General features: G+C 38.4%; 1 protein-coding gene across 1 annotated transcript; it reads left to right on the top strand.

The window, feature by feature from the left end:
* Positions 1–8,369: 8,369 nt before the first annotated feature.
* On the top strand, positions 8,370–24,452 carry LOC4340497 (kinesin-like protein KIN-14L). Its single transcript, NM_001421444.1, has 23 exons — positions 8,370–8,579; positions 9,323–9,446; positions 11,271–11,357; positions 11,447–11,617; positions 11,743–11,849; positions 12,630–12,761; positions 12,881–13,059; positions 13,224–13,385; positions 13,574–13,665; positions 14,634–14,785; positions 14,859–15,032; positions 16,802–16,948; positions 17,821–18,006; positions 18,850–18,921; positions 19,411–19,463; positions 19,556–19,772; positions 20,486–20,677; positions 20,784–21,005; positions 21,407–21,754; positions 21,837–21,935; positions 22,723–22,863; positions 22,965–23,123; positions 23,774–24,452. Exons 1-23 carry the CDS (start codon positions 8,370–8,372, stop codon positions 24,206–24,208), a joined length of 3,861 nt encoding a protein of 1,286 aa, NP_001408373.1. The 3' UTR covers positions 24,209–24,452.
* The last annotated feature ends 347 nt before the right edge of the window (positions 24,453–24,799 follow it).

The following is a 24,799-nucleotide window of genomic DNA, read 5'->3' as shown; positions in this document are numbered from 1 at the left end:
AAAAGATTGTGGGTCCCACGTGTCGCTCTCTCGTTTCTCCTGCTCTTTCTCTCTCTCTCTCTCTCTCTCTCAAGCTACCGATCAAGCGTGGGAGTTCATGGACTCGCCGGAGGAGGAGCGAGGCGACCGGCGATGGCGGAAGAAGAAGGAAGAGCACGGCGGGCTAGTCGCTGTTTTGTCGTCGCGTCGCTCAGCCTCCACCGCTGCGTTTCCCCTCTCCTCCCTGGCTCCCTCCCTCTACTCTCTCTCCACTGAAGAGGACGGCGGAGCTATCCGCGTGGTGGATGCGGTTATCGGCCCGCTCATCGACCGGGGCAGTAGGGCCTGTGGCGACGCTGTCGCGGTGGAAACGGATATGGAAGTGCGCGGGTTGTCACTGGCAAGCTCGAGCTCCCCTTCGTCCTTCCGACAACAGGTAGCTCCAGATCCCCCTCTCTTGTCATTGCCCCCCTCGCCCCCTCCCACGCCGACCGTTGGTGAGCACGAGCTCATGGTCCAACTCCCTTGCTACCTCCAGGAGCTTCATCTTCTCCGTGAAATCGTGTCGGTAAAGCTCGAGCTCCCCTTCCCCAAGCGACTCCTCGTCCTCGACCAGGCGGCGGCGACGCTGCACAAGATGACTCCTCCCCACGCGGGTGGCTCCGATGAGGTCCACCTTTCCCGCTCTGGGAGGCGGCGGTAACCTCGTCCACCTCTCGCTGCTCCAGGCGCTGCCCCATTAGATCCCGCCACTCATCGCAGCATCTCCCCTGCCTCGCCGTGGATGTCGATGGACCACGGGGGGAGAGGGCGGATGCGATGTTCGCCAGGGTGGAGGGAGGGGGTAGAATGCTGGGGACGGAGCCGGCGGCGGGAGGGAGCTCGCCGGCTTCTTCCGCTCAGCGAGCTTGGAGGTGGGGGTGGGGGGAGGAAGAAGAGATATTGTCTGATTTGTGGGACTCTATGCTGATGTGGCGTTCAAAACCGGTGTAAAACAGCTTTAGGGGGTAAAATGCCCGGTATTAATAGTTGAAGGGTGTATTATACCAGGTTTTATAGTTTGAGGGTGTATTTTAGCAAACATGAAAGTTCGGGGGTGTAAAATGGACTTTTCCCTTAACAATATACTGTAACATACTGTATGACAAATTGATGCTAATGATCGTGATAAACAAATGTCCTTTATAAATTGAACGGCGGGCGTCATATATAGTCAGGCTATTTTATAGCGAGGGATCTTTTATTTTCAGTTCCCGTATTAATTAATTAAGCAGTTTTATGCATGGGTAGAAAAACTCGAAGCTCGTAAGTCACATTGTCCTCGAACTCTGTCATAATGAGTCGAACGCAGATGGTACTAGCTCGTTAGCTTAACAACCTAGCGTGCATGCGATTTACTTAGCTTGCTAATACAAAATACCGTATGTTTTTTATACTTATTGCTTATTTAGTAATCTCTCTGTTTCATACTCCCTCCATTTTTTAATAGATGACACCGTTGACTTTTTCTCACATATTTGACCATTCGTCTTATTTAAAAAAATTTACGTAATTATAATTTATTTTGTTATGAGTTTGTTTTATCACTCATGATACTTTAAGTGTGATTTATATCTTATATATTTGCATAAAATTTTTAAATAAGACGAATTGTTAAACATGTGAGAAAAAGTCAACGGCGTCATCTATTAAAAAACGAAGGTAGTATTATAAGTAGTTTGACTTTTTTTAAGTCGAAGTTTTTTTTAGTTTTGACTGAGTTTATAAAAAAAAACTAGCAACATCTACAACACTAAATTAGTTTCATTAAATTTAAGAAGAGAGATATTTTAATAATATGTTTGTTTTGTATTGAAAATGTTACTATATTTTTTTATAAATTTGGTTAAACTAAAAAAGTTTGAATAAGAAAAAAATCAAACGATTTATAATATGAACTAGAGGGAGTACTATCAGTCTGTTTTACTCTAAAACTATTTATATTTAATGAGTTAGTGTTTACTACTTCCTCCGTTTCATATTATAAGACTTTCTAGCATTACCCATATTCATATAGATGATAATGAATGTGGGCAATGTTAGAAAGTCTTATAATATGAAACGGAGGGAGTATCAAATAAGTTGACGAGTCTGGCTAGACCTTATTCCTGATGAGCTCAAACTATGCCGGACCAGGTTCGTCTAATTTCGTGGTCTTGACATGTTGGTAATAAAGTTATGTGATTTCAATAAGAGAAAATCGAGTTCAATCGCACCACAATCGCGACGAGCCATACCAAAACAAAACAAAACAAAAAACCCTTGTGTCACCAATTAAAGAACAGTCGTCCTGCCTACGTCGTTCACTTTACCCACTCCAGCAACTCCTCCCCAAGGAACAGATGGAGGACAAGGCAGGCAAACCAACCGTGGCCATTCTAACGGCTATAAACATGTGTCCAAACATTTAATATGATGTTTTTGGTAAAAATAAAAGAAATTGGGATCTAAACATGGCCTTGCTCAATGAGGGTCTTGCGCACTGTTGATCTCAAAGCTACCTGCACAATAAATAAATACTCATCGGACGTATTTGACTTAATCTTGGAAGGTCATTAGCATATAATTAATTAAATATTAACTATTGCAAATCTGAGAAATAAATTTAGTTAATGATTTTAAAGAATTTTTTATATATAGAGTTTTTTAAGGAACATACTGTTTAAGAGTCCTTATATTAAGTAAGGAAGTAGCTCATTCAGTAAGCCTAGAAAACACAACCTTAGAACATAAAGTTTTGCCATTCGTCTTATAATTAGAAAAGTAATTTAATTATTATTTATTTTCCTGTGACTTTGTTTTATTTGTTAAATACATTACTATAAACATGACCTTTTTTTCGTATTACACTTTTTTTTATAAAACGAGTAGTCAAACTTTATAAGAAAAGCTAACCGTGTCAAACATTATTCTTGATGTAGATGTTGCAGATACATGAATTGGTATTGGTATTGGGAAGGTACTCGTTTCAAAGGTTGTGCGTATTGGCCATAAGCTCGGTGAGGACATTGAAACAGGGGAAGGTGACAAGACGATCGATGCAGGATGGTGAGGACCTTGTGCGAGACGCGGGTTCGAGCGAGGAGTGTGAGGAGGGGTGGAGGAGCGTGAGGGAGTGGTCGGCTAGGAGGAGATGGAGGAGCGACAAGAACTACAGTTTGATGAACCAGCCAGTAATGGAGGCCGAGAAGAGCAAAAGTATATTAATCCTCCTAGTGGGTTTTGGTGATTAATGACAAATGTGGTTAAGGGACTAATGAGCTCATTGAGTAGCTTTCAAGTGCATTAATCCAAGGTGTGGAAGATGGATGCTTGGAGACCCCCCAGAAAGTGCAAAATCAAAGCGGACCGGAACTCGAGAAGTGTATAGGATAGTTTATCTTTTGAAATCGAGTTTTTAGGAAAAACCGTACTATTAAGAGGGGTTCCAGGTGATGCTCTGAGATATATCAAGTGCTCTTAGTGTGAACCAAGTGTCAAGTTTCCCTAGGAGTCCTTTTTTGCAAATACTCCATCTGTCTAAAAATACAAGTCCGGAACTTCTTATCTTCCAGGTCCGGAAGTTCCGGTCTTGTGAAAAAGATTTTCCTTAGTGTAGTCCGGAAGTTCCGATCTTCTAGGTCCGGAACTTCCTGTCTTGTTTCCAGTTCAAATTTGTGAGTAACGGCTAGATGACGTCACCTAGCCGTTATACATATACAGCTCGTTTCCAGCTCGTTCCTTGGCCATTCCACTTTCACTTTTCAAACCTAGAGCTATTGCTAGCTTCTCCCAAGTGTTTCGTGCCTTCTCCACTCAATCTAGAGCTTAATTCTTGTGTGAAAGAGAGATTGAGAGGGAGAGAAGAAGATTTGAAGAGGTGTGAAGACTAGGATCTTGGGTGAGCACTTGGAATATCTCGTGGGCTGTCATCTCGGTGCTTGTTACTCTTGGAGATGATCTCCTAGACGGTTAGGTGTCGCCCGCGAGAATCTGTTGTATATTGTGGATGTCCCGGATAAGTTTGTGAAGGATTTCCTCTCCTCCGAAAGGGAACGAGGTAAGTTAGTGAAGTTCTTGTGTTGAGATTCTAGAGGCTTTCCAACTAGAGCAACCCACACTTGTGGTGGATTTCTAGAAGTAGGTTGAGATGGATCTTGGTGGTCACTCAATTCTAGAAATTTGCCTAGGGGTTTTTGGGATTGAAGGCTGTGGATTTCCTCTGGGGTTTTTGCACAAGTGAGGCAAGGGGTTAATCGAGACCCAGCTCTTGGAGCTCCTCAACAGAGAGTAGGATCACAAGATCCGAACTTCGGAAAAAAATCGCTCTTGTCTCTTTCTGTGATGTTTTTGTGGATGATTCTGTGATATATCATCTGCTTAGAATACCTGTGCACCATCTTGTGAAGATTGGCTTAGTCTCTTGTTTAGAAATTTAAATTTCATCTCTGTTCTGTTACCCGGAAGTTCCTGTCTTAGAACACCGGAAGTTCCGGGCCTGGGAGGCCGGAAGTTCCGGAGTTCCTTACCAGGAAGTTCCGGGTCTGATAGAATTTTACCGCTGCGATTTGTTTTTAAGTTTTCAGGGACAACCTATTCACCCCCCCTAGGCTTCATCAGCGCGTTCAAAGAGGAGGACGTGTGAGGCGGACAAGGAGCGCAAAGAAGGTGACCAAGGTGTGAGAGAACCAGTGGTGGATATATGCATAAGCTATGGGTCGATTGAAACCAAAAGCACCCATATAAACCTTGATTTTCATGTATAAATCTATAATTTTAGATGAATGATCTCACTTAAGTATAAACTACTACTATTTGATCCCACATGGTTAAATTATTGGCGCCGCTACTCGTGAGAATCTGTGTGTGTGCAACAACGGTGATGAAAAGGTCGACTGCACACTACGCGAACGGAGAGGAAGTTGGCAAGATCGGTGTGGTCGATGTATTGCAATTGTGTCGTGGTTTCAAGCAGGAACAGAGGCAGCGGGAGGGTACCACCACTGGAGTGGGGCTTTGGTAGGCACGAGGCATTAAATGTGGGAAAAAAACCAATTGCATAGTTTGCATGTAAATTGCGAGACGTATCTTCTGAACCTAATTACGCCATGATTTGACAATGTGATGCTACAGTAAATATTTGTTAATGACGGATTAATTAGGCTTAATAAATTTATCTCGCAGTTTATTTGCGAAATCTGTAATTTGTTTTGTTATTAGTCTATATTTAATACTTTAAATGTGTGTCCATATACTTTTAAAGTTTTTACACTAAAAAAACTAACCACAGCGCAGATTTAAAATCCTGATGGGAATAATTCGAAAGTTTAATTGGACAAGCAATGCCGGTATGGTTAACTGGGGCCACCTACGTTCGGTGGGCTCACTTCACAATTTGTTTATGGTCACTTGAATATGTCTCGGAGGGAAAGCACCAAAAATTTAAAACCGACGCGAGGAAACGAACGTGCACGAGAAACGGCCCGAGGGCCCTAAACCAGAAAAAGGACCAATTATTTATGTTTACACGCTCTCCATAAACTGCATTCAAGAGGAGCCCGTCCGTGCCACGTCTAGTGTGATCAATTTGTTAGGTGCACCTGGTCAGTACTCCGTTTTGCTGCCATTTTGCATTTGCCCAGACATATCGAGCTAAAACATCCATCTTATACTACCTATATATAATTAGTTTTGGCAAAAATCATTTGCGAGACATTTGAATTAGGCATGATATTTATTTTTCAAAGCCACTGAATGACTCAAGAGCATAATTTAGTTTCAGTTTGTTAAAACAGTTAAAAACAAACTTTAAATTCAGTATATGTTGAATTGTGTTGCTAAACAATTTTATCGCTAATTCTACCAACAATTATCACTTAGATGCAATTCCTTTATTTCGAAGACCACCTTATGGATTTTCGCTTTTTCAAGGCCTGTTTAGATCCATGTCAAAAATTTTACACCCTGTCACATCGAACGTTTGAACATATGTATAAAGTATTAAATATAGGCTAATTGCACATATTGCAACTAATTTGCGAGACGGTTCTTTTAAGCCTAATTGCTCCATAATTTGATAATGTGGTGCTACAATAAACATCTGCTAATGGCGGATTAATTAGGCTTACTAAATTCGTCTCGTGGTTTACTGACGGATTCTGTAATTAGTTTTTTTATTAGTGCCCGAACACCCCATATGACATCCTATATAATATCCGATGTGACACGTCAAAACTTTACACCCCCTGGGTCTAAACACCCCCTCAGTAATCATAGTTTGGTACAAATGTTTTTTCGTTGATGCACATTACTTTTTCCATAAATATCCATATTAATCTCTTCTTTCTATAAAGCTAATATCCACTAAATAACTAAAGCTCAACATGCAAGCATAGTATTTTTTAGCACTCCTAAAACCTACATGCAAGCATGCCACATCAACCCATAAACAAACAAAAGCTCAACATGTAAGCATATAGTAATTATGTCTACAATTTATTTCATTTTAAAACTAAACATACAAATGCTAAATCATCATTCTCAAATTATTTTCATAATATTTTAATCCAAATCATTTCATCATTTCTCCAATATCTAACATATAACTTGCAGTAAAGCGCGTGACATCATCTAGTTTGTTAAGATGGTGCATACAAAGTAAGATAAGCGTAGAAACATCTATTCCATCTTATTAGATCCAACAAATGACACGATCGAGCTATTATTAAATCATATTTGATTTCAGTTATTGAGAGGATCATTACCGCAAACTATTAGGCTATGATTAAAGTCACTCGGTCCAATTTCTTCCAAATTTAAAGATGACATCCACTTTTCATTTATGGACTTTTTGTCATGTGCTGCATCCGCTAAAAAGATAACAACTTATGTAAATGAATCTAGAATATTGCTTATTGACATTCATCCTTATAAGTTGATTTTTTTATAGGACGTAAGTGTAAAGGGATGTTTGGTTGATGCCTAAACCTATCACAATTAAGGTTAGACGGGTTACATGGAGCAAGAAATGTGGCTAAAAAATAAATACTCCCTCCGTTCCCATTTGTTCCGACATAAGTTTATTTTGAGTAATCATTTGCATCAGAGTTTATGAAAGTAGTAGGAAACAATTTATATTGAGAATAGATGAAGTGAGAAATAGTTGCATTAGGATTAGATAAAAAATGGTATTCTAGTCTTTTGATGTTTGTATTGGTATATGTAGGACGATTAAAAAATAAAATTATTTTCATATGTAGGTAGTTGGCCACAAGTGTGGCACGGCTAACTCTAACGATCCCATTGTTTTATTTATTACTCACTCCGTTTCAAAATGTTTGACACCGTTGACTCTTTATCATATGTTTGACCGTTCGTCTTATTCAAAAAATTGTGAAATATGTAAAACTATATGTGTACATGAAAGTATATTTAACAATGAATCAAATGATATGAAAAGAATAAATAATTACTTGAATTTTTTGAATAAGACGAATGGTTAAACACGTGCTAAAAAGTCAATAATGTCAAGCATTTTGAAAACGGAGGGAGTAATATGCTTATCCGAATCGCTTATTAGCAAGTAGAATATTATTTATGAGTAAAAAATTTATATATGTGCCCTTAGCAACTCAAAAGCTCCCAAACAGATCCTGAGTAGGAACACACGGGTACGTTTAGGATATCTTTGAATCACATAAATGAAAAAAAGAAAGAATAGGAAAAACATAGGATTCCGATAGAAAATGTAAGGGTAAAATAGATGAGGGTTAAATAGATAAAAAATATAGGTTTGACCGTTCGATTGGGTTGCAGTAGTTTGAGGATAGATAAAGACTCAAATGATTTTTTCTATAAGGTTCTACCTCATGTTAAATTTTCTCTAAAACTTGCACGAGAAGAGGTATCTATAGGAATTTGATAGGCTTCATTGATTTGATTCACAGGGCTATATAATTTTTTTTTCGAATGGTCCTTAAATTCCATCAATACCCTCCCGTTTCTCTCACCTGGTACGCGCAGCAATTAACAAATTACTCCCTAGAGTCTTTCAACCCCACCTCACGTGGGGCCCAGCGGTTTCAAACCGCAGCCAGGAACGCGAGCCGATGCCAAAAAGCTCCCCTCACCCCCGTCCCCACACCAGGAACCCCCAAATTTCTCCAGAACAAAGGGGGGAGCAAAAACAAAACGAAATGCGAAGGCGGAAAAATTTCTGGCCTCTGTCGTCTCTCTCCCACCTCTCGCCTAGATAGAATAGCATCCTCTTCCTCCTCCTCCACCACCACCACCTCCTCGCCTCCAAAACCCGGCCACCGCCGCCGCCCTCCTCGCGATCTAGGGTTTCCGGCCGCGGCGGGGGCTCCCCACCAATGGCGGATACCCGCGGCCGCTGGGCCTGGGACGTCCCCGGGTTCGAGCCGCCGCAGCCGGTGGTGGGGGCGGCGGCGGGGATGCCGCTGGCGCCGCCGACCGCCATGCCGAGGGCGCCGCCTACCGCCATGGTGGCCCGCGCCGCAGGGGCCGACGGGGCGGTGGTTCCCGTCGCCGACCGCCTCGACCAGCTCGCGGACAGCGTCCAGGTGTGTGCTCGCTTTGCTCCCGCAGTGTGGATGTGATGGGGATGGTGATGGTGGCTGTAGTGTTGGGTTTTTGGGCTGATTTGGTTGGGGGCCTAGGGGGGATGGGATAAGCTGTCCTTGACTCTCTGGGTGGTGGGGGAATGGGCCATGTGGTGCTTCCAGGTGCTAACGATGGGGGGTATTTTCTCATAGGTTGAGCAAAAAAAAAATGTATTGTTGCATTTTTTCAGGATTCATGAATTAGTATGACCGGACTGAGTTAGATGATTTGGTCTGGTTCCATGCTTGTGTGGCATTGGAAGGGATTTAGGAGTACTCGATCACTAAAAATGGAGTATAAACATGACCAGGACAGACTGTTGAAATATTGAAATATTAATCTGTGAAAGATAACTTCCCGTTCGAATGGTAGTATGCGAGAGAACTATCCTTATTAATTCGTGCATGCTAACATGGATTCAGATTTCGTTCAGTTCAGCCCCTGTTAGATTCCAACTTTTTTCTTCAAACTTCCAACTTTTCCGTCACATCATTCCAATTTCTTCAAACTTTAAATTTTGGCGTGGAACTAAACACAGCCTCAGTTTATTTCATGTGAGGATTTGATACTTCGATGAATTGATGATTGTGTCACATCAACACTAATTTCTCGTACATTGTAATGCACTATTCCATACTTCAATTCATGTCCTTTTTCCTAGTTGTGCTGGCATCTAGCATTTATGATAATACTGAACTTGTAGCTTGCCAGAGAGGACTGCTTGGAACTTAGACAAGAAGCTAGTGACCTTCTTGAGTATTCCAATGCAAAGCTGGGCCGCGTCACTCGGTATCTTGGATTTCTTGCTGATAGAACTCGAAAATTAGGTAAGCTCACTATCTCTTATCCATGTCTTTTAGTTAACTCAAGTATTGTCCTTGTTGTCATTTTTCATTGGGGAAATCCTGCTTGAACAGCAAAGGCTCTTCTCCATCCTCTTGCCATTTTTTATTCCTTTGGTTTTACTATCCTGCTAGTGTTTTCTCTTGGAAGGTTATTCAAATTTGATTTATGCTTCCAAGGAAATTTAGTGATGGAAACAACATATATGGTTCCTTTTGTAGTGATTGACTATTTATTTGTTTGTCATATATTCAAATATTACGATATGCCATACATTTAGGGAATATGTCTATTTAGTGAAAGTCTGGCTTGGCCTTAAGCAGGCATGATGGTAGATCTGGCAGCGGTTTTGACATTTGAGCTGGTTCTCTTTGCTGATGTGGAAATCCACTCACAAGAATTAGCATAACAATAATGGTAGAAGTAGTGACATGGATCGACAAGACACAACCAGCCAGGAAGCTATGACTACGTTTTAGGTGCACTCTATGGAGCTTGTCATTGGCAATCCTCTGCTGTTACTCCGGTGCCTATTTATTTTCTGTCACTACCTTCCATACCCCTCAACTCACTCACTAAGCTGCACAAGTGGGAGGAAAGGGGCAATAATAGCGGTGCACCTTGGAAGGGGGAATATACTAAGGGACATAGAGTACCTTTAACAGAGCTTATGACTATGGTGAACCTACATGGAATACTTGGGAAATAGAGAGGTGGAAGGAGAACGAACATGGATGAGGAAGAAGATGGATGGGTTTAAAAAATGCCATGTGGACTCTTATCAATCTTTTCTCATTATTTTCTGATTTACTAATATGTATGACTGACTATGATTTGTTTGCACATAAATGCCACATTCATAACCAGGTCTGTTTTTGGTGAAAAGGGGTAAAATGTCCGGTTATAATTGAATGTTAATGGGGACTGTTATCTTTAACTAACTTAAGCACATTGGGTTGTTATTTTCATCTTTTACTTCCCTTATTTCAGCCAGTATTCCAATCATGATAAATTCCCTGTATGCCCTTGATATTTCTCTTATTCCCTTCCATGTCCCTTAGTTTTGCACTTTTGCTTCATCACCCACATACCTTGAGTTTTAGTTTTTATCCTTATGTACTCATTCTGTTGGTAAGTTGTAACCATAATTGATAGCCCTCCCACCAAAAACAAAATCCTCGCGCAAAATTATTCTAGCTGTAACATTCTTTGAGAGGAAGCAAAAATCAAAATGACTGAAATAATTATAATTTCAATTTGTTTAAAACTCACTCAAAGTAAAAAATATTTTATTTTCAAATTCTTGGTCCAAATACCTGCTTTGAGGTGATTTTGGTTAATTTCGCAACCCACCTTGAAAACACCTTCAATTTTGGTTGAATTCTATGGCATGTGAAGGGATTGGCTACAATGGTGTGCGTGCGTAAAAAATAGTAATGAAAATTTGAGAAGTCCGGCACAACACACCAACTTGCTCAGACACAGCCAAAGGCAGCATGCAGCCCACTACCCCAGGCCTAGCACACGGCTTGTTCTCATGCTGGTGCCCTTGTGCGTATGAGAGTAAGCGAGATGTGTGAATGGGAGGAGGGTGCTGTGAGAAGTCATGCACAACAAATCTGTTGGTGGGAACTACTATACCTCTTGGATGGTAATGCCGTCCTTTAGTTTCTCTGTGCACAAAAAAAATGCTTTCTTGGACCATCTTATGTTCTGAGGTCATTTATTTTTTTTTCAAGCAGATACCGTATGCATTCATGAAGAATATTTACCATTATCTTCTGACCATACTCTTTTTGCTGCTGTAGATCAAGCTGCACTTGAAACTGAAGCTAGAATCACTCCTTTGATTCATGAGAAGAAAAGGCTTTTCAATGACTTATTGACCTTGAAAGGTACTCCTATGTTCGTTAATGCCTGCCTCAAACATTATCTTTTACTCTGGAGTCTTTTAGCATTGATAATAATTGTTAGCATCTTTCAGGCAATGTCAAAGTATTTTGCCGTAGCAGACCCCTATTTGAAGATGAAGGTTCATCAGTAGTAGAGTTTCCAGATGATTTTACTATCCGTGTAAACACTGGAGATGAATCTTTAACCAATCCTAAGAAGGATTATGAGTTCGACAGGGTATATGGACCCCACATTGGGCAAGGTAAGATTGATGTGGTTCTCATGCATTCCCTTGGAAATAGTAGCTATGTATGATACCCTAGACGATACTACCTTTTTTCATAATCTTTAGTTCTTATGGCGATTCTATCCTTTAAATGTTTTCAGGTGAACTTTTCCATGATGTTCAACCCCTTGTGCAGTCGGCCTTGGATGGTTACAATGTTGCCATATTTGCTTATGGTCAAAGCCGCTCTGGAAAAACACATACCCTGGTTGTAATTTACTCTAATGATTTATTCTGTACTTATTTTCCTTGGACTCGCATATTGTTTAAGTTGCATTTGACATTAGCTGTCTTTGGGAACTAAGTTTCACATACTATTTTTGGATGTTGATATGCGTGAATTTTCTTTTAAATAATAATGATGAAAATGATCTATTACTAGATTGCTATGAAAAGATTTAGTTAACTATCCATTGTAGCATAGCACAACAAATGCTGCACAAGCACAACATTAGACTGTGAAATGACAGTATTATGAAGCCTGACTTCATTTGACTTATGACAAGTTGCAATTAATCAAAGCATGTATTCTTAGTCTGTCTGAAATACCATCATCTGCATTCTATATACAGTCAACTACGTAACACATGTCCTCTCAACGTAGACACTGAAATCATGTAGCTAAAGTATATTCGAGAGGCATTGGAAGTATGTGTTAATTCCTTGTGCACAAAGGTTGCTATGGAGCTTCTGAAGCAATCCTAGATACCTTTTAGTGGCAAACTTGGAATGTTTTATCAAGCTTCCATGGGTAATACCAGCGTTTCATTACTTTGTTTGACCAGGCTGATACCTCTGTCCTCAGTATCTCACCTGGTCATATTGTATTAGAATTCTATGTGAGCTCAGTTTGTTTGGACCAGAAGAATTGCTATTATTATGTACTTTAGTAGATTATATGCTTGCTAGTTGATATGCTTGACATTTCTTTGAATACATGCACGATACACACATAATTCATTTTCTAAAATTTTCATGTGCTTACCAGGAAGGATCTAGCCATGATCGTGGTTTATATCTGCGGAGCTTTGAGGAATTGTTTGATCTTTCAAATTCAGATACTACTTCTACCTCACACTTTAATTTCTATATTACCGCCTGCGAGCTCTACAACGATCAGGTGCTCATACTGTTCTGTCAGTGCATGCTAACGTAGTACATCATGTGGCTACTCTTGTGAGTTAAGGTTAAGTTGATTTATCTGCAGTTTACTTAGGTTATAATCTCTTTCCACCTTAGGTTCGGGATTTGCTATCAGACTCTATAAGCCCCGTCCCAAAAGTTCGCATGGGTGTGCAAGAATCCTTTGTGGAACTTGTGCAGGAGAAGGTTGAAAATCCCCTGGAATTTTCTAATTCGCTAAAGGCTGCACTTGAAAATAGATCCGCGAATTCTTTGAAGGTCATGGTATCACACTTGTACGTAAAATATATGCTTCTCTCGTTATCAATAATGCTTTCATTGAAACTTTTTGCACAGGAGACACTTTTCCCAAGCCATTGTCTGGATCATTTTTTTCAATCTAGATTCCTGTTGCTAGTTTTTTTAATTAGAAATACTAATCCTCTTTCTCTTCTTCCAGGATTGTTACTATCCACATACACTACAGAAACTATGTAACAGGAGAACACCTGTACAGCAAGCTTTCTTTAGTTGATTTGCCAGCTAGTGAATGCCTCCTTGAAGAAGATGCTAATAGAGACAATGTAACAGATTTCTTGCATGTCTCAAAATCGCTTTCTGCGTAAGATGCTTGACTTGCAATAATACGGCAAATTTTCTGTTTATTACAATAATTGCATCATTGGTGATTTTCAGTGGTTTGTTCTTGGTCATGTGAGATATGTACTTTTAATGGTGTATATTCTTATGCCATCAATGCCTTTATGTTTGTGTCTTTCATTGTATATACTACTTATTTTTTTTTGATAGGTTGGGTGATGCTTTAGCCTCATTAAGTGCGAAGAAGGAACCTGTTCTATCCGGGAATTCAAGAATTACACAAATCTTAGCTGATTCTCTTGGTAACGGGATTTCCCCTCATTATATCTATTACTATCTATGCCTTTTTCTTGTGTATCGATGTTACTGATTAATTGTAGCTAACAGAGGGAATATCCATCACATCCTTGCTCCATTTGGTGCACCTGTACACCCCACACGGGAAATATACAATATGTAAAAAAAATGCAACATTTCAAAATGAAAAGAAAAAAGTGAGATTTGATAAATGAAATCAATCTGTCTTCCTATATAATATTAGTACTTTCTACAAGGAGAATAGAAAAGAAAATTTTTTAATGAAATATCAACTTTAAATTTTAAAACGGATAAAATATTTGAATTTACTCATTTTATTTCACAGTGTTTGTCAGTGATTTTAAAAAGACTAGCTAAATGCCCTTGCTTTGCTATGGATAAAAGGAAAAAAATATCATAATACTGCATTAAATAAATAAAAGCATTTTTTTCATGATTATGTTACCCACCTTTTTGCTGCAAGGAATACCCACCTCAATTTAATTTTATATGTGGCTATCTATTTAGATCTAGTTGTTATGTAATATTAAGAAGTTCAAGAGGTAATGTGTAAAACCATAATGGGGGTAGGTGGGGTGGCAGATTCACTGCCACCACCATTAGAATCATTTTAAAGGAATATAGAATATACGTCTTATCAGACCCAGACTAAAGAAATGGCAAAATCCATCTACTTCAAAATGTGTTACTCGTAGTCTCATTTTATATGGTTCCATTCTACTTTGCACACAGATGAAATGGTAAAAATGCGAAATGAACACATGGAGTAGAAAAGGCTGATTTGCCTACCCTTACTAAGATGCACCTAATTACTCAGTACTACAATTAACAGTGTCATGTGGACCTTTATACTTTAGAACAAGACCCTGTATCATGAAATTGAGGTATTATATTATAAGTAAGCTTGCACCTCCAGTACTGGTCTTGCTTGACATTCCACCATTGGGTGCAGGAAGTAGCTCAAAGACCTTACTGATCGTGCATGTAAGTCCAAGTGCTTCAAATTTGTCTAGAACCTTGTCTACACTCAGCTTTTCTGCTAGAGCAAAAAATGCTGAACTGAGCCTTGGAAACCGCGATACAATCAAGAAATGGAAAGATGTGGTATGATTTTGATTGTATTTGGTGCCTTTACATCTTAGAACCATTTAATAATCTTTCTCTCTTTTTTGGGTAGGCAAATGATTCACGCAAAGAATTGCATGACAAGGAGAAGGAGGTTCTAGATCTGCGCCAAGAAGTTTTGGGATTAAAGCTCTCTCTTAAAGAGGCTAACGACCAATGTACGCTGCTCTTCAACGAAGTACAGAAGGCCTGGAGAGTTTCTTCTACACTTCAAGCTGATCTGAAGGTCGCACTCTTTAGTTTATCTGCCATATATACTAATGTTCAATCTAACGCTAAATACAGCCATTGTTTTTTATCCAAAAGTTCTTTTACGAAGGCCCATGTCATTTGGATAGTACTTCTATCTCCAAATAGATGTTTGACAGTTCAAAATCTTGAAACTGAAAGTAAGGTTTGCTTTATTTCCTTGATTTTTGACGTAGGAAGTTATATTACTCGTATTCACAAATAGATGTGGTTTTAGAATGCGCGTGGTCCAACTTTGTAAACTTTGATCCACTACTGTACACAAAAATATTCAAATTTTGTCACATGAAAGTGGTGCTAATGGATTTGTTCTGAAAATTGTTAACTCATTATGATTTTTTTTTACTAAACATATTTTTAGAAAACAAACAGCCAGTGATGTGTATTAGAGACCATGTATATGTTGAAAGCGACAAGTACAAAGAATGGGGGTATCACTGTATGAGTAATTTTTTTATCAAAACTACTATTGCATACCATTTTTCTCCCAGTTTTACAAATATACAATTAAAAACAGTGATGGTGAACAGTTTTTCTTCAAAAGTACCAGTTTTGCATTATATTTTTCTACAACTTTTACTGAAAAATGATTTACAAAATGATGGTCAAAGCCATATACTGGAGACCTTCCATTTGGAACAAAGGGTGGTTTGTTGGAGTAGCCACCATTTGAACATCCTGTAATGGTCAATTTAAATGGGTACTATTTAAAAAGTTTTAGCATGTGACAGTCATGGGTGAACTTCTATATGTGATTTTACATTTGTTCATATTCAGTTTTGCACCAGTTATGCTAGCTATGCATTTATGTCAAATATTTTGTTAATATGCTGCAAATTTGTAATGTTGGGAATGGGATGTCCTGCTCTTCACTGTAATTTAATATATTGGGGAACACAACATTCTGTTTCATGATTAAAAGGAAAAAAGTCCACATTTGTTCCCCCAACTAGCCTTGTTGCCTTGGTCCGATTTTGGTCTCTCAACTACGAAACTGTTTACTATTGATCCTTCAACCCTCAAAACCGATCACATTTTATTTTATTCCTGGAATAAATCGGTGTGGTTTTCAATGGTGTGCTGCCGTGTGGAATCCTAGTTGACAAATCAAAATAAAAAAAATATAGGTGGAAGAATGAGAGGAAAATGAGGTGAGGATGACATGGCGGTCCTAGTTTTTCCTTTATTTCCTTGTTGTTTACTCCCTCCGTTCCAAAATGATCATCATATAACCTTTTTGAGGTTTTTCCTAAATGATCATCACATTTATTTTCATTCATTAGGTGTATTCGTTGTTTGTGCGTTGGAGTAAATGGACATTGATGCACGCATCCATGTACACAAGTATTTATAACCAACACAAGTATTTATAACCAACATGCAATATCTTGATTTGCTATTGGCTAGAAAATAGTGGGGATGGTGCATGCATCGGGTTTGTTGCCGGAGTAAATATAGTATGAGAGAGTAATTAGCTTTTCTTGATCTTGGTGTACCTATGTAATATGATGATCATTTTGGAATGGAGGGAGTATTATTGATTGGTACGATGACGTCATCGCTATTTGCCCATGTAGACACTAAGTAGATGCCACATCATCAGACCAAGGCAATAGTTGAGGGACAAAATGTGGACTTTTTCCTTATTAAAAATACAACTTATGTTGTTGTAGATTGCAGTCTAAAAATGTAATGTGGACTTTTTCCTTTTCAACAATTGACATTTTAGTTGTCTTGTTATTTCAGTCTGAAAATTTAATGCTCGCTGAGAAGCACAGGATTGAGAAAGAACAGAACAACCAGCTAAGGGATCAGATTTCTCGTCTTCTGGAAGTTGAACAGGAGCAGAAAATAAAGATGCATGAGCGCGATTTAACAATTCAGTCACTACAGGTTAGCATATTATTGTATTTACCTGTTTCGTAGAAACTAGATTTTAATTAAATTTGGCTGCATATATTTCCAGTATCCTCTTTTATCCTCGTTTGAATTATTGTGGTATCCACTTCAAGCTTTTCTCTTGATGAGTGCTATTGCTAACATGCTTGAGGTCACTAGGTGAGAGGTCCTTTCTCTGCCAGCTGCTAAGTTAAAAGCCTGGCATTTAGATTTGTTGTTTATGTGGCCCACTCTGCTGTCGTCATTTTTTTCTAGTTTCTTTGCCTGTTGACGACATTTTCTGGTATATTTCAATTGAGCAATTATTGGCTCCTTAATTAATGAACACATAAACATGGTATGGAGGCATATCATATCCCACAACGTGTAATGCAATCTCATTGAGCATCACACCCATGTGTAATTATATAACATCATACTGTCGAGTGCCATCCTTCCACAGGTGTTCATCAGGATATAATCATATATATGTTCTTTCTACAGAAAAAAAATGTCATGTTTAATGCTCAAAATATACTTACAATTCAGTTATACAACACAGAAGGTTAGCCAAGTTAAGATCTGGTATAGTAGGAAATGGGAGTCATAATGCAAAAGTGTTCAATAGGGACGTGGTACTGTTCTTCTGAGATCGTATTTCATCAAAATTCACTATTTGGGATTGTTATTCAAATACAATTCAAGACAAGAAAGTGTGATTATGAGTTGCTCATGTAGATTGTAGCCATATTGTTTGTTTCACTGTTAATATCTACCTAACGTTTTGTTTATACATATGGTGAAGAGGTGGATGCTTACTAATTGACACAATTGTTGTAACGATCATCGATCAGTTTCCATGCTTATTTTCTTTCCACAATTAACAGGCAAAACTTAAGTCCATCGAGTCTCAACTTAATGAAGCCCTAAATTCAAGTGATGCTAGATCAACTATTGGGTCTGAATCTGCTTCAGTTATATCTACCCCAAAGATGATGGAGTCAACTGCTGATTCATCCTCAGTGACCAAAAGGCTAGAAGAGGAATTAGCAAAGAGGGATGCCCTTATTGAGGTATTGCTACTTTACGTGTCCTTTATAACTTATGTATTACTCCTTTGTTCCTTCTTAGTGACTGTATGCCCAAGGTTTTCTTTTCCCAAATATATGTTTGTGTAATCATAAAAAAACAGATCTGTTCCACTGCAATTAGTGTAAGCCTGAGGTTTTTGTTTGAACTATATGTTTGTGTAATCATAAAATAGCTAGCTCAAAAGTTTGACCTATTGGTGTTTGTTTGCAGTTAATTTCCAAACCCACAGACAGAAGCTTAAATTTTGGATACTTAAATTGTTTTATGAGAATAGAGTATACTAACGTATTTAGGCTGATATATATTTTCATTTAGCAGGAAATTTCTTTTTGATAGTTCAGAACCAGAGCAACTTCTTAGTATTAAATTTTGTTATCACGATATTGTCCATCATATGAAAATATTGTTGTTCTCTGTGGACCTGATTTTTGTACTGAGACCAGGTGACCTTTTAGCTTAATCCTGGCATCTCTGTTTTTAGTAACTTTTCACAATATATATGTAGTGTTTCACCGATTTAGAGAAGATACCTTTTTAGTAATTTTTCACAATATATATGTATCACTGATTTAGAGAAGATCCGAAGATCCGTTTTAGTAACCTGATGTTATTTTTGTAGTAAGTTTTTGTGGTATTTTCTTTTGTGCTACATTTCTTGTGTAAATTCTTGTTATGATTGGGTGTGCCACATGCATAGTTTGTGCTCTAGTATATTTTATCGAGGACAATTTAATTTCTATGATCTTTTATTTCTGGAATCATCTTATTTATCTCAATTTTGACAAATTGTTCACCTTCATTTTTCTTTTCCTCGATAAATGCAGAAATTGCATGAGGAGAATGAGAAACTCTTTGACAGACTTACAGAGAAGTCAGGATTAGGAAGCTCTCCACAGGTTAGTCTGAAATGTTCTTCACTCTATTATATGTTAAACTATGCTGTTCATTTTATTTTGATGATCTGCTGGACTTCCGTAGTGCTTATATAAATGCCTAAACATTTGCAGTTTGTTGTGCTGAAAATGCCCGAGTGTTATAGGACATCGTGGCAACATGACCTTTCAATTTTAAGGATCACAGCTGACAATATGCTTTTCGAAAATTTATAAGCGTTTATCGTCACATAGACTTCATAAGAGAGTTTGCACAATATAGCAAGTAGAAAATAATTCTGTCAGTCTGTTACAAGAAATTCCTTTAAATTTGCTATTGTTCTTTTTTTTTTGGTGGTTCTCTGTTTTCTAGTCTCCCTCCTGTGGCAAAGTTAGCTGTGCGTAGAAGCTTTTATTAAACAGTGATTGTGATATGTGGTGATGTGACCTGTCATTAACTGCATTTTCATTGTTCTGTTATGAGATTCTCATGCAATAACTGTTTGTCTATAGGCTCCAAGTCCTTCAAACAAACAAACTAATGCTCAGGGAAGAGATATAGGAAGGTAAAATGCTGCTATTTGCAACATACACATACAATTAATCGATTTGAAAACATGGCTGTTATGAACATGAAGTGACCATCTATACTCTACAGGAGTGACAGCACCAAAAGTCAGTCATCAGATGTATTCCCCTTACCAGTGTCACAGGACAAAGCTGGAAACAGTGGAGCTATTGTGAAATCAAGCAATGAGTTAACAAAAACTACACCTGCTGGGGAATATCTTACGTCTGCACTAATGGATTTTGATCCTAATCAGTTTGAGGGAGTTGCCGCGATAGCAGATGGTGCAAATAAGCTTTTGATGCTGGTCAGTAATGCTAATATAGAATGTTCATTTTGATGAAACATCTATTTTTCTATTGCTAAGTATTTCTTTCATATTCTGTTTCCTTTTCTTTTGCTGTACAATCAGCCTTACTTCCACTGTCACCGTGACTATAATGAAACTCCACCCATATCAGATTGGTGTATGGTACTTTGGTGATCTTTTCGTTCCTGATTAGTTGGAAACCCACTCAGCATAAATAGGTCTATGACAAGGGTTGTAGTTGGCTGGTATGGTTGATATCCAGGCTTATGTAATCATTCCAGATCCCTAAAGCACATAAAAAACCCAGTTTCTAATCACTCCGGCAGTTACCTTGTGTGCATGTAATATGATGGGTGCATGATAACATACACTGCCATCTCATTTGCTTTAGTGAGGAGATGTTAATTCTTCCTTCTTGCTTGGGGTCCAAACTTTTATACAACTAACCTGGAGATTGTGATGTGTTTTGCGATGTACTGATTAAGTGGTCAGGCATTCATATAAGGTCCATCCAATACAGCTTCATGATATCAGTACTACCGCTGGAGTTTGAATCATCCATCATCCTTTTTGTTTGTCTTTTTATTGGCTGAAGAGTGTATGTGCCTGCTACCAACACCTGTATATTTTGTACAGTTGCATCATATTCTTTTTAAAGTAAATACACATTTGCCAGCATAAGCAATGCCATAACTATGGTACAATTCTAGGTGTTGGCTGCGGTTATCAAAGCAGGTGCCGCTAGGGAGCATGAGATACTTGCTGAGATCCGAGACGCTGTCTTTTCATTCATCCGCAAAATGGAACCAAGAAAAGTTATGGATACAATGCTAGTTTCAAGGGTTAAGATATTGTACATTAGATCTTTGCTTGCTAGGTCTCCGGAACTTCAGTCAATCAAGGTATGATGTCCGTGCCATTATTTTTGTCTGTTTTCTAATTCAAGGCTGTTCCATCCTTTTGCTGTATGTAATGGTATTTCTGCATTTATTTTTTTTCTTTGCAAAGGTTTCTCCAGTTGAGCGTTTTCTGGAGAAATCACATACTAGTCGGAGCAGAAGTTCTAGCAGGGGAAGTAGTCCTGGCAGGTCACCTGTTCATCACCACCACGATCATGGTTCACGAACTTCCTTAATCGATGAGCATGTGCATGGTTTCAAAGTTAACATTAAACCAGAAAGGAAATCAAAGTTCTCCTCGATTGTTTTGAAGCTTCGTGGGATTGAGGAGGTAAAGTTTCTCCTTCTTGAGGGCTTACCTAATGATTACAATGTATCAAATCAAACAACAATTTATTCCAGTGATAGTGCTAGCAGTACCTTTTCCCACTCTTATTCTTTTTTAAATCAGTATTACAAGGTCTCATTTAAATTTTGGGCATCTTTGGTTAACTTGTCATATGGGGCTATAGGTACACCCTGCTTTATTGCTGGTGTGATAACATCGTTTTAATCTGGTATATTTTATAAGTCATTATAGTGAAGTTAATGTGCCAAGCTTGGCCATGTATGCAGCTCTCGTGCACCAACTGCCTGGCGTGAATGCCATCAATCTGTCATCATACTTGAACTATTTTGTTAGCTGTTAGCCATAGCAATGCGTGTTTGTACTAACAGATCATATTTGGACAGGAGACATGGAGACAACACGTCACTGGAGGAAAGCTTCGGGAAATTACCGAGGAAGCCAAGGCTTTTGCAATTGGAAACAAGGCTTTAGCTGCTCTCTTTGTTCATACGCCAGCTGGTGAATTGCAACGCCAGATCCGAGCATGGCTTGCAGAGAACTTTGAGTTTTTATCTGTAACTGGTGGAGATGTTGCTGGAGCTTCCGGGCAACTTGAATTATTATCAACTGCTATTATGGATGGATGGATGGCTGGCCTTGGTACTGCGAGACCCCCCTCAACTGATGCTTTGGGTCAACTGTTATCCGAGTACACAAAACGAGTTTACACATCCCAACTACATCACTTGAAGGTTTTATTTACCTGTCTCACCACCTAGTCCAATAATATAGTAAAACTGTTCTCTTATGATCTTATTCTTCACAAAATTGCAGGACATTGCTGGCACATTGGCTACAGAGGTGGCTGATGATCCCGCTCATGTCAGTAAGCTACGATCTGCTCTAGAGTCAGTCGATCACAAAAGAAGAAAGGTGCTTGACTGCTTGTCTCCCTCGTAAATTTTCATCTTTCAACCTGGCGCAATTGCCATTTTTCTCAAAGTTATATCCTCCAATGTGTAGAATAAAGCACTGAAATCCATGTATAAAGCACCGCAATTGCCACTTTTGAAATTCACATTGTTACAAATTAGATTGATTTGGTTAGATTGGATGTTTACCTTTAATTTCGACATTATTTCTCACAAGTCAAGGCATTGCATCTTATGCATCAAGCAAATATGAATTAAACAAAATCTCCAAGTTTCTACAGTCATGCTGTGGTTATTTCTTGACCTGCTATTCCAGACCAATTGACCCACCCTACCTAGCACCGTCTACCTCAAATCATCATTGCACACCAATCCATGACAGATGTTTACCCTTGTTAGGATTTTTTTTTCTTCCTCTGCTTCTTGGTTTGAACACTCATGCTAGTTTTTTATTCATGAACTTATAGGAGTATGAATGTCAGTGGCATGTCCTCAGGGGATCACATTCATATAGTACTTACAACTATATTTTTGCATTAATTTCATAGCTTGATTGATAGATTCTTAGTATTTTTTTCTTCCTCTGCTTCTTGGTTAGAACGCTCATGCTAGTTTTTTATTTATGAACTTATAGGAGTATGAATATCAGTGGCATGTCCTCAGGGGATCACATTCATATAGTACTTGCAACTATATTTTTTTGCATTAATTTCATATGATTGATAGATTCTTAGTATTTGGGTGGCTTTTCGTACTCATGGCATCTCATGCTGTCATACTCTTATCAGATCATGCAACAAATGCGAACGGATACTGTCTTGTTAACCAAAGAAGAAGGTGGTTCACCTATCCGAAATCCTCCAACTGCTGCTGAAGATGCACGATTGGCATCTCTCATATCTTTAGACAACATCATAAAACAAGTGAAGGTCTGATGCTGTCCATTTATGTCTAGTTGTGAAGGACTTTTGAGTTTCCACATGAAACATGTTTACTAACTAGCCATATTTGGTCATTCATGTGACGACAGGAAGTAATGAGACAAAGTTCAGCAAGGCCATTGAGAAAATCAAAAAAGAAAGCGTTGCTAGAATCATTGGATGATCTATTGGCACAAATGCCTTCTCTTCTTGACGTTGATCATCCTTGTGCTCAGAAGCAGATCATGGAAGCAAGGAAAGTTGTAGAGGTATGTATATTGAATGTTGGAATATTTGCAGCCTTCAAATAGAGTAAAGTAATAATAATAAGTAAAAAGCAATGACAGGATCTTTTGTGAGAGAAGTGACAAAAGCTAGTTTTCCCTACATTTTACTCCCTCTGTCCCATAATATAAGGGATTTTAAAGGAATGTGTCACATCCTTACTGTCTAGATTCATAGTACTAGGATATGTCACATCCTTCCAAAATCCTTTGTATTTTGGGACGCAGGGAGTATGCTAGAATATAAGTGGAGGCTGGAGGGTTTAAGTGATCTATTTCATTTCTCACCTAAATCCTCTACATATACAATTTTTTTTGTTCAGATTTATTACATATATCTAATATAAATGAACTAAACATTATTCTCCATGAATCTTTGGATATATTTTTAGTCTTGGCATTACCTAGGTAGTTTACATTTTCTATGGATATTAGATTTGTGATAGGTGGTAGCAATTAATTGTTGACACGGTGACACATCATAAGTTAGTCTCGCCTTCAGCATAACTTATGCATTGCAAGAGTTTAGATTCTTTGACAAGTTGAAACTACCTTGGGAAAGATAAGCCCAACACCCTACCTTTTAGCTATGTTCATTTAGTTTAGCTGATACAATACTATCATCTCACGTGCAGTCACTGCAAGAGGATCCCGATGAACCTGCCACAGATTTGAATTCAAACACACTGGGCGAGAGCGAAGTTTCACAGTGGAACGTACTACAGTTCAACACTGGAACATCAGCCCCATTCATCATAAAATGTGGAGCAAATTCGAGCTGTGAACTGGTCATTAAGGCTGACCAAAAAATTCAGGAACCTAAAGGTGATGAGATAATCCGAGTTGTTCCAAAGCCATCAGTTCTTGCAGAAATGAGCTTTGAGGAAATAAAAGGTGTCTTTGAGGAATTACCAGAAGCAATCAGCTTGCTTGCCCTGGCACGAACCGCCGATGGTACAAGAGCCAGATATTCTAGACTGTACAGAACTCTAGCTAACAAAGTACCAGCCTTGAAAGACATCGTTGCGGAGATGGAGAAAGGTGGTGTTTTCAAGGATGTCAGATCATAGTTTTAGTTCATTCTTAGAGTTTATATATTACTCCCTATGTTGTATATGGATGCCAATTGAGGGCATTCGGTGTAACTTCCTTTTTTTTGTTTATACAATGAACAAGCCTATGTTGTAACATTATTTTTTGGTCGAGAGAGTTACTTTGCCTCTCTGATTGCCATACTCAGGATGCTTGATGTTTCATAATATTAAGGCAGCCGTAGCTGATAAATGCTTGTTCAAAGCAGCAACTTTGATACTACCCATCCTTCTATTTGGACCATTTGTTTGAACAGCAGGTATCACTTGTCAAATTTAGTAGGAAATGCAGAGATGAGTAAATGATCTTTTGAAGGTGTTAGCTTTTAGTTTAAACCGAGTTTCTGTGCTGATTTTGAATTTTAGAAACTTGATTTTGGAACTAGTTTAGGGGTTTTTCTTTATCAATTGTTTGCATGATAATCTTTATCAATTTATTTTATTTTGTCAAACTTTTGAAACTTTAACCATCAATAAATGTCAAAATATTTAGTTTTAAAACATAAAACAATATAGATAGACTTTTCTTTATGAGCACTTCTATAATATCATAATTGTGTTTGATATTCT

Source organism: Oryza sativa, chromosome 6 (genome assembly GCF_034140825.1).
Source record: "Oryza sativa Japonica Group chromosome 6, ASM3414082v1".
Classification (NCBI taxonomy): Eukaryota; Viridiplantae; Streptophyta; class Magnoliopsida; order Poales; family Poaceae; genus Oryza; species Oryza sativa.
This window is presented reverse-complemented; position numbering and strand designations above follow the sequence as displayed.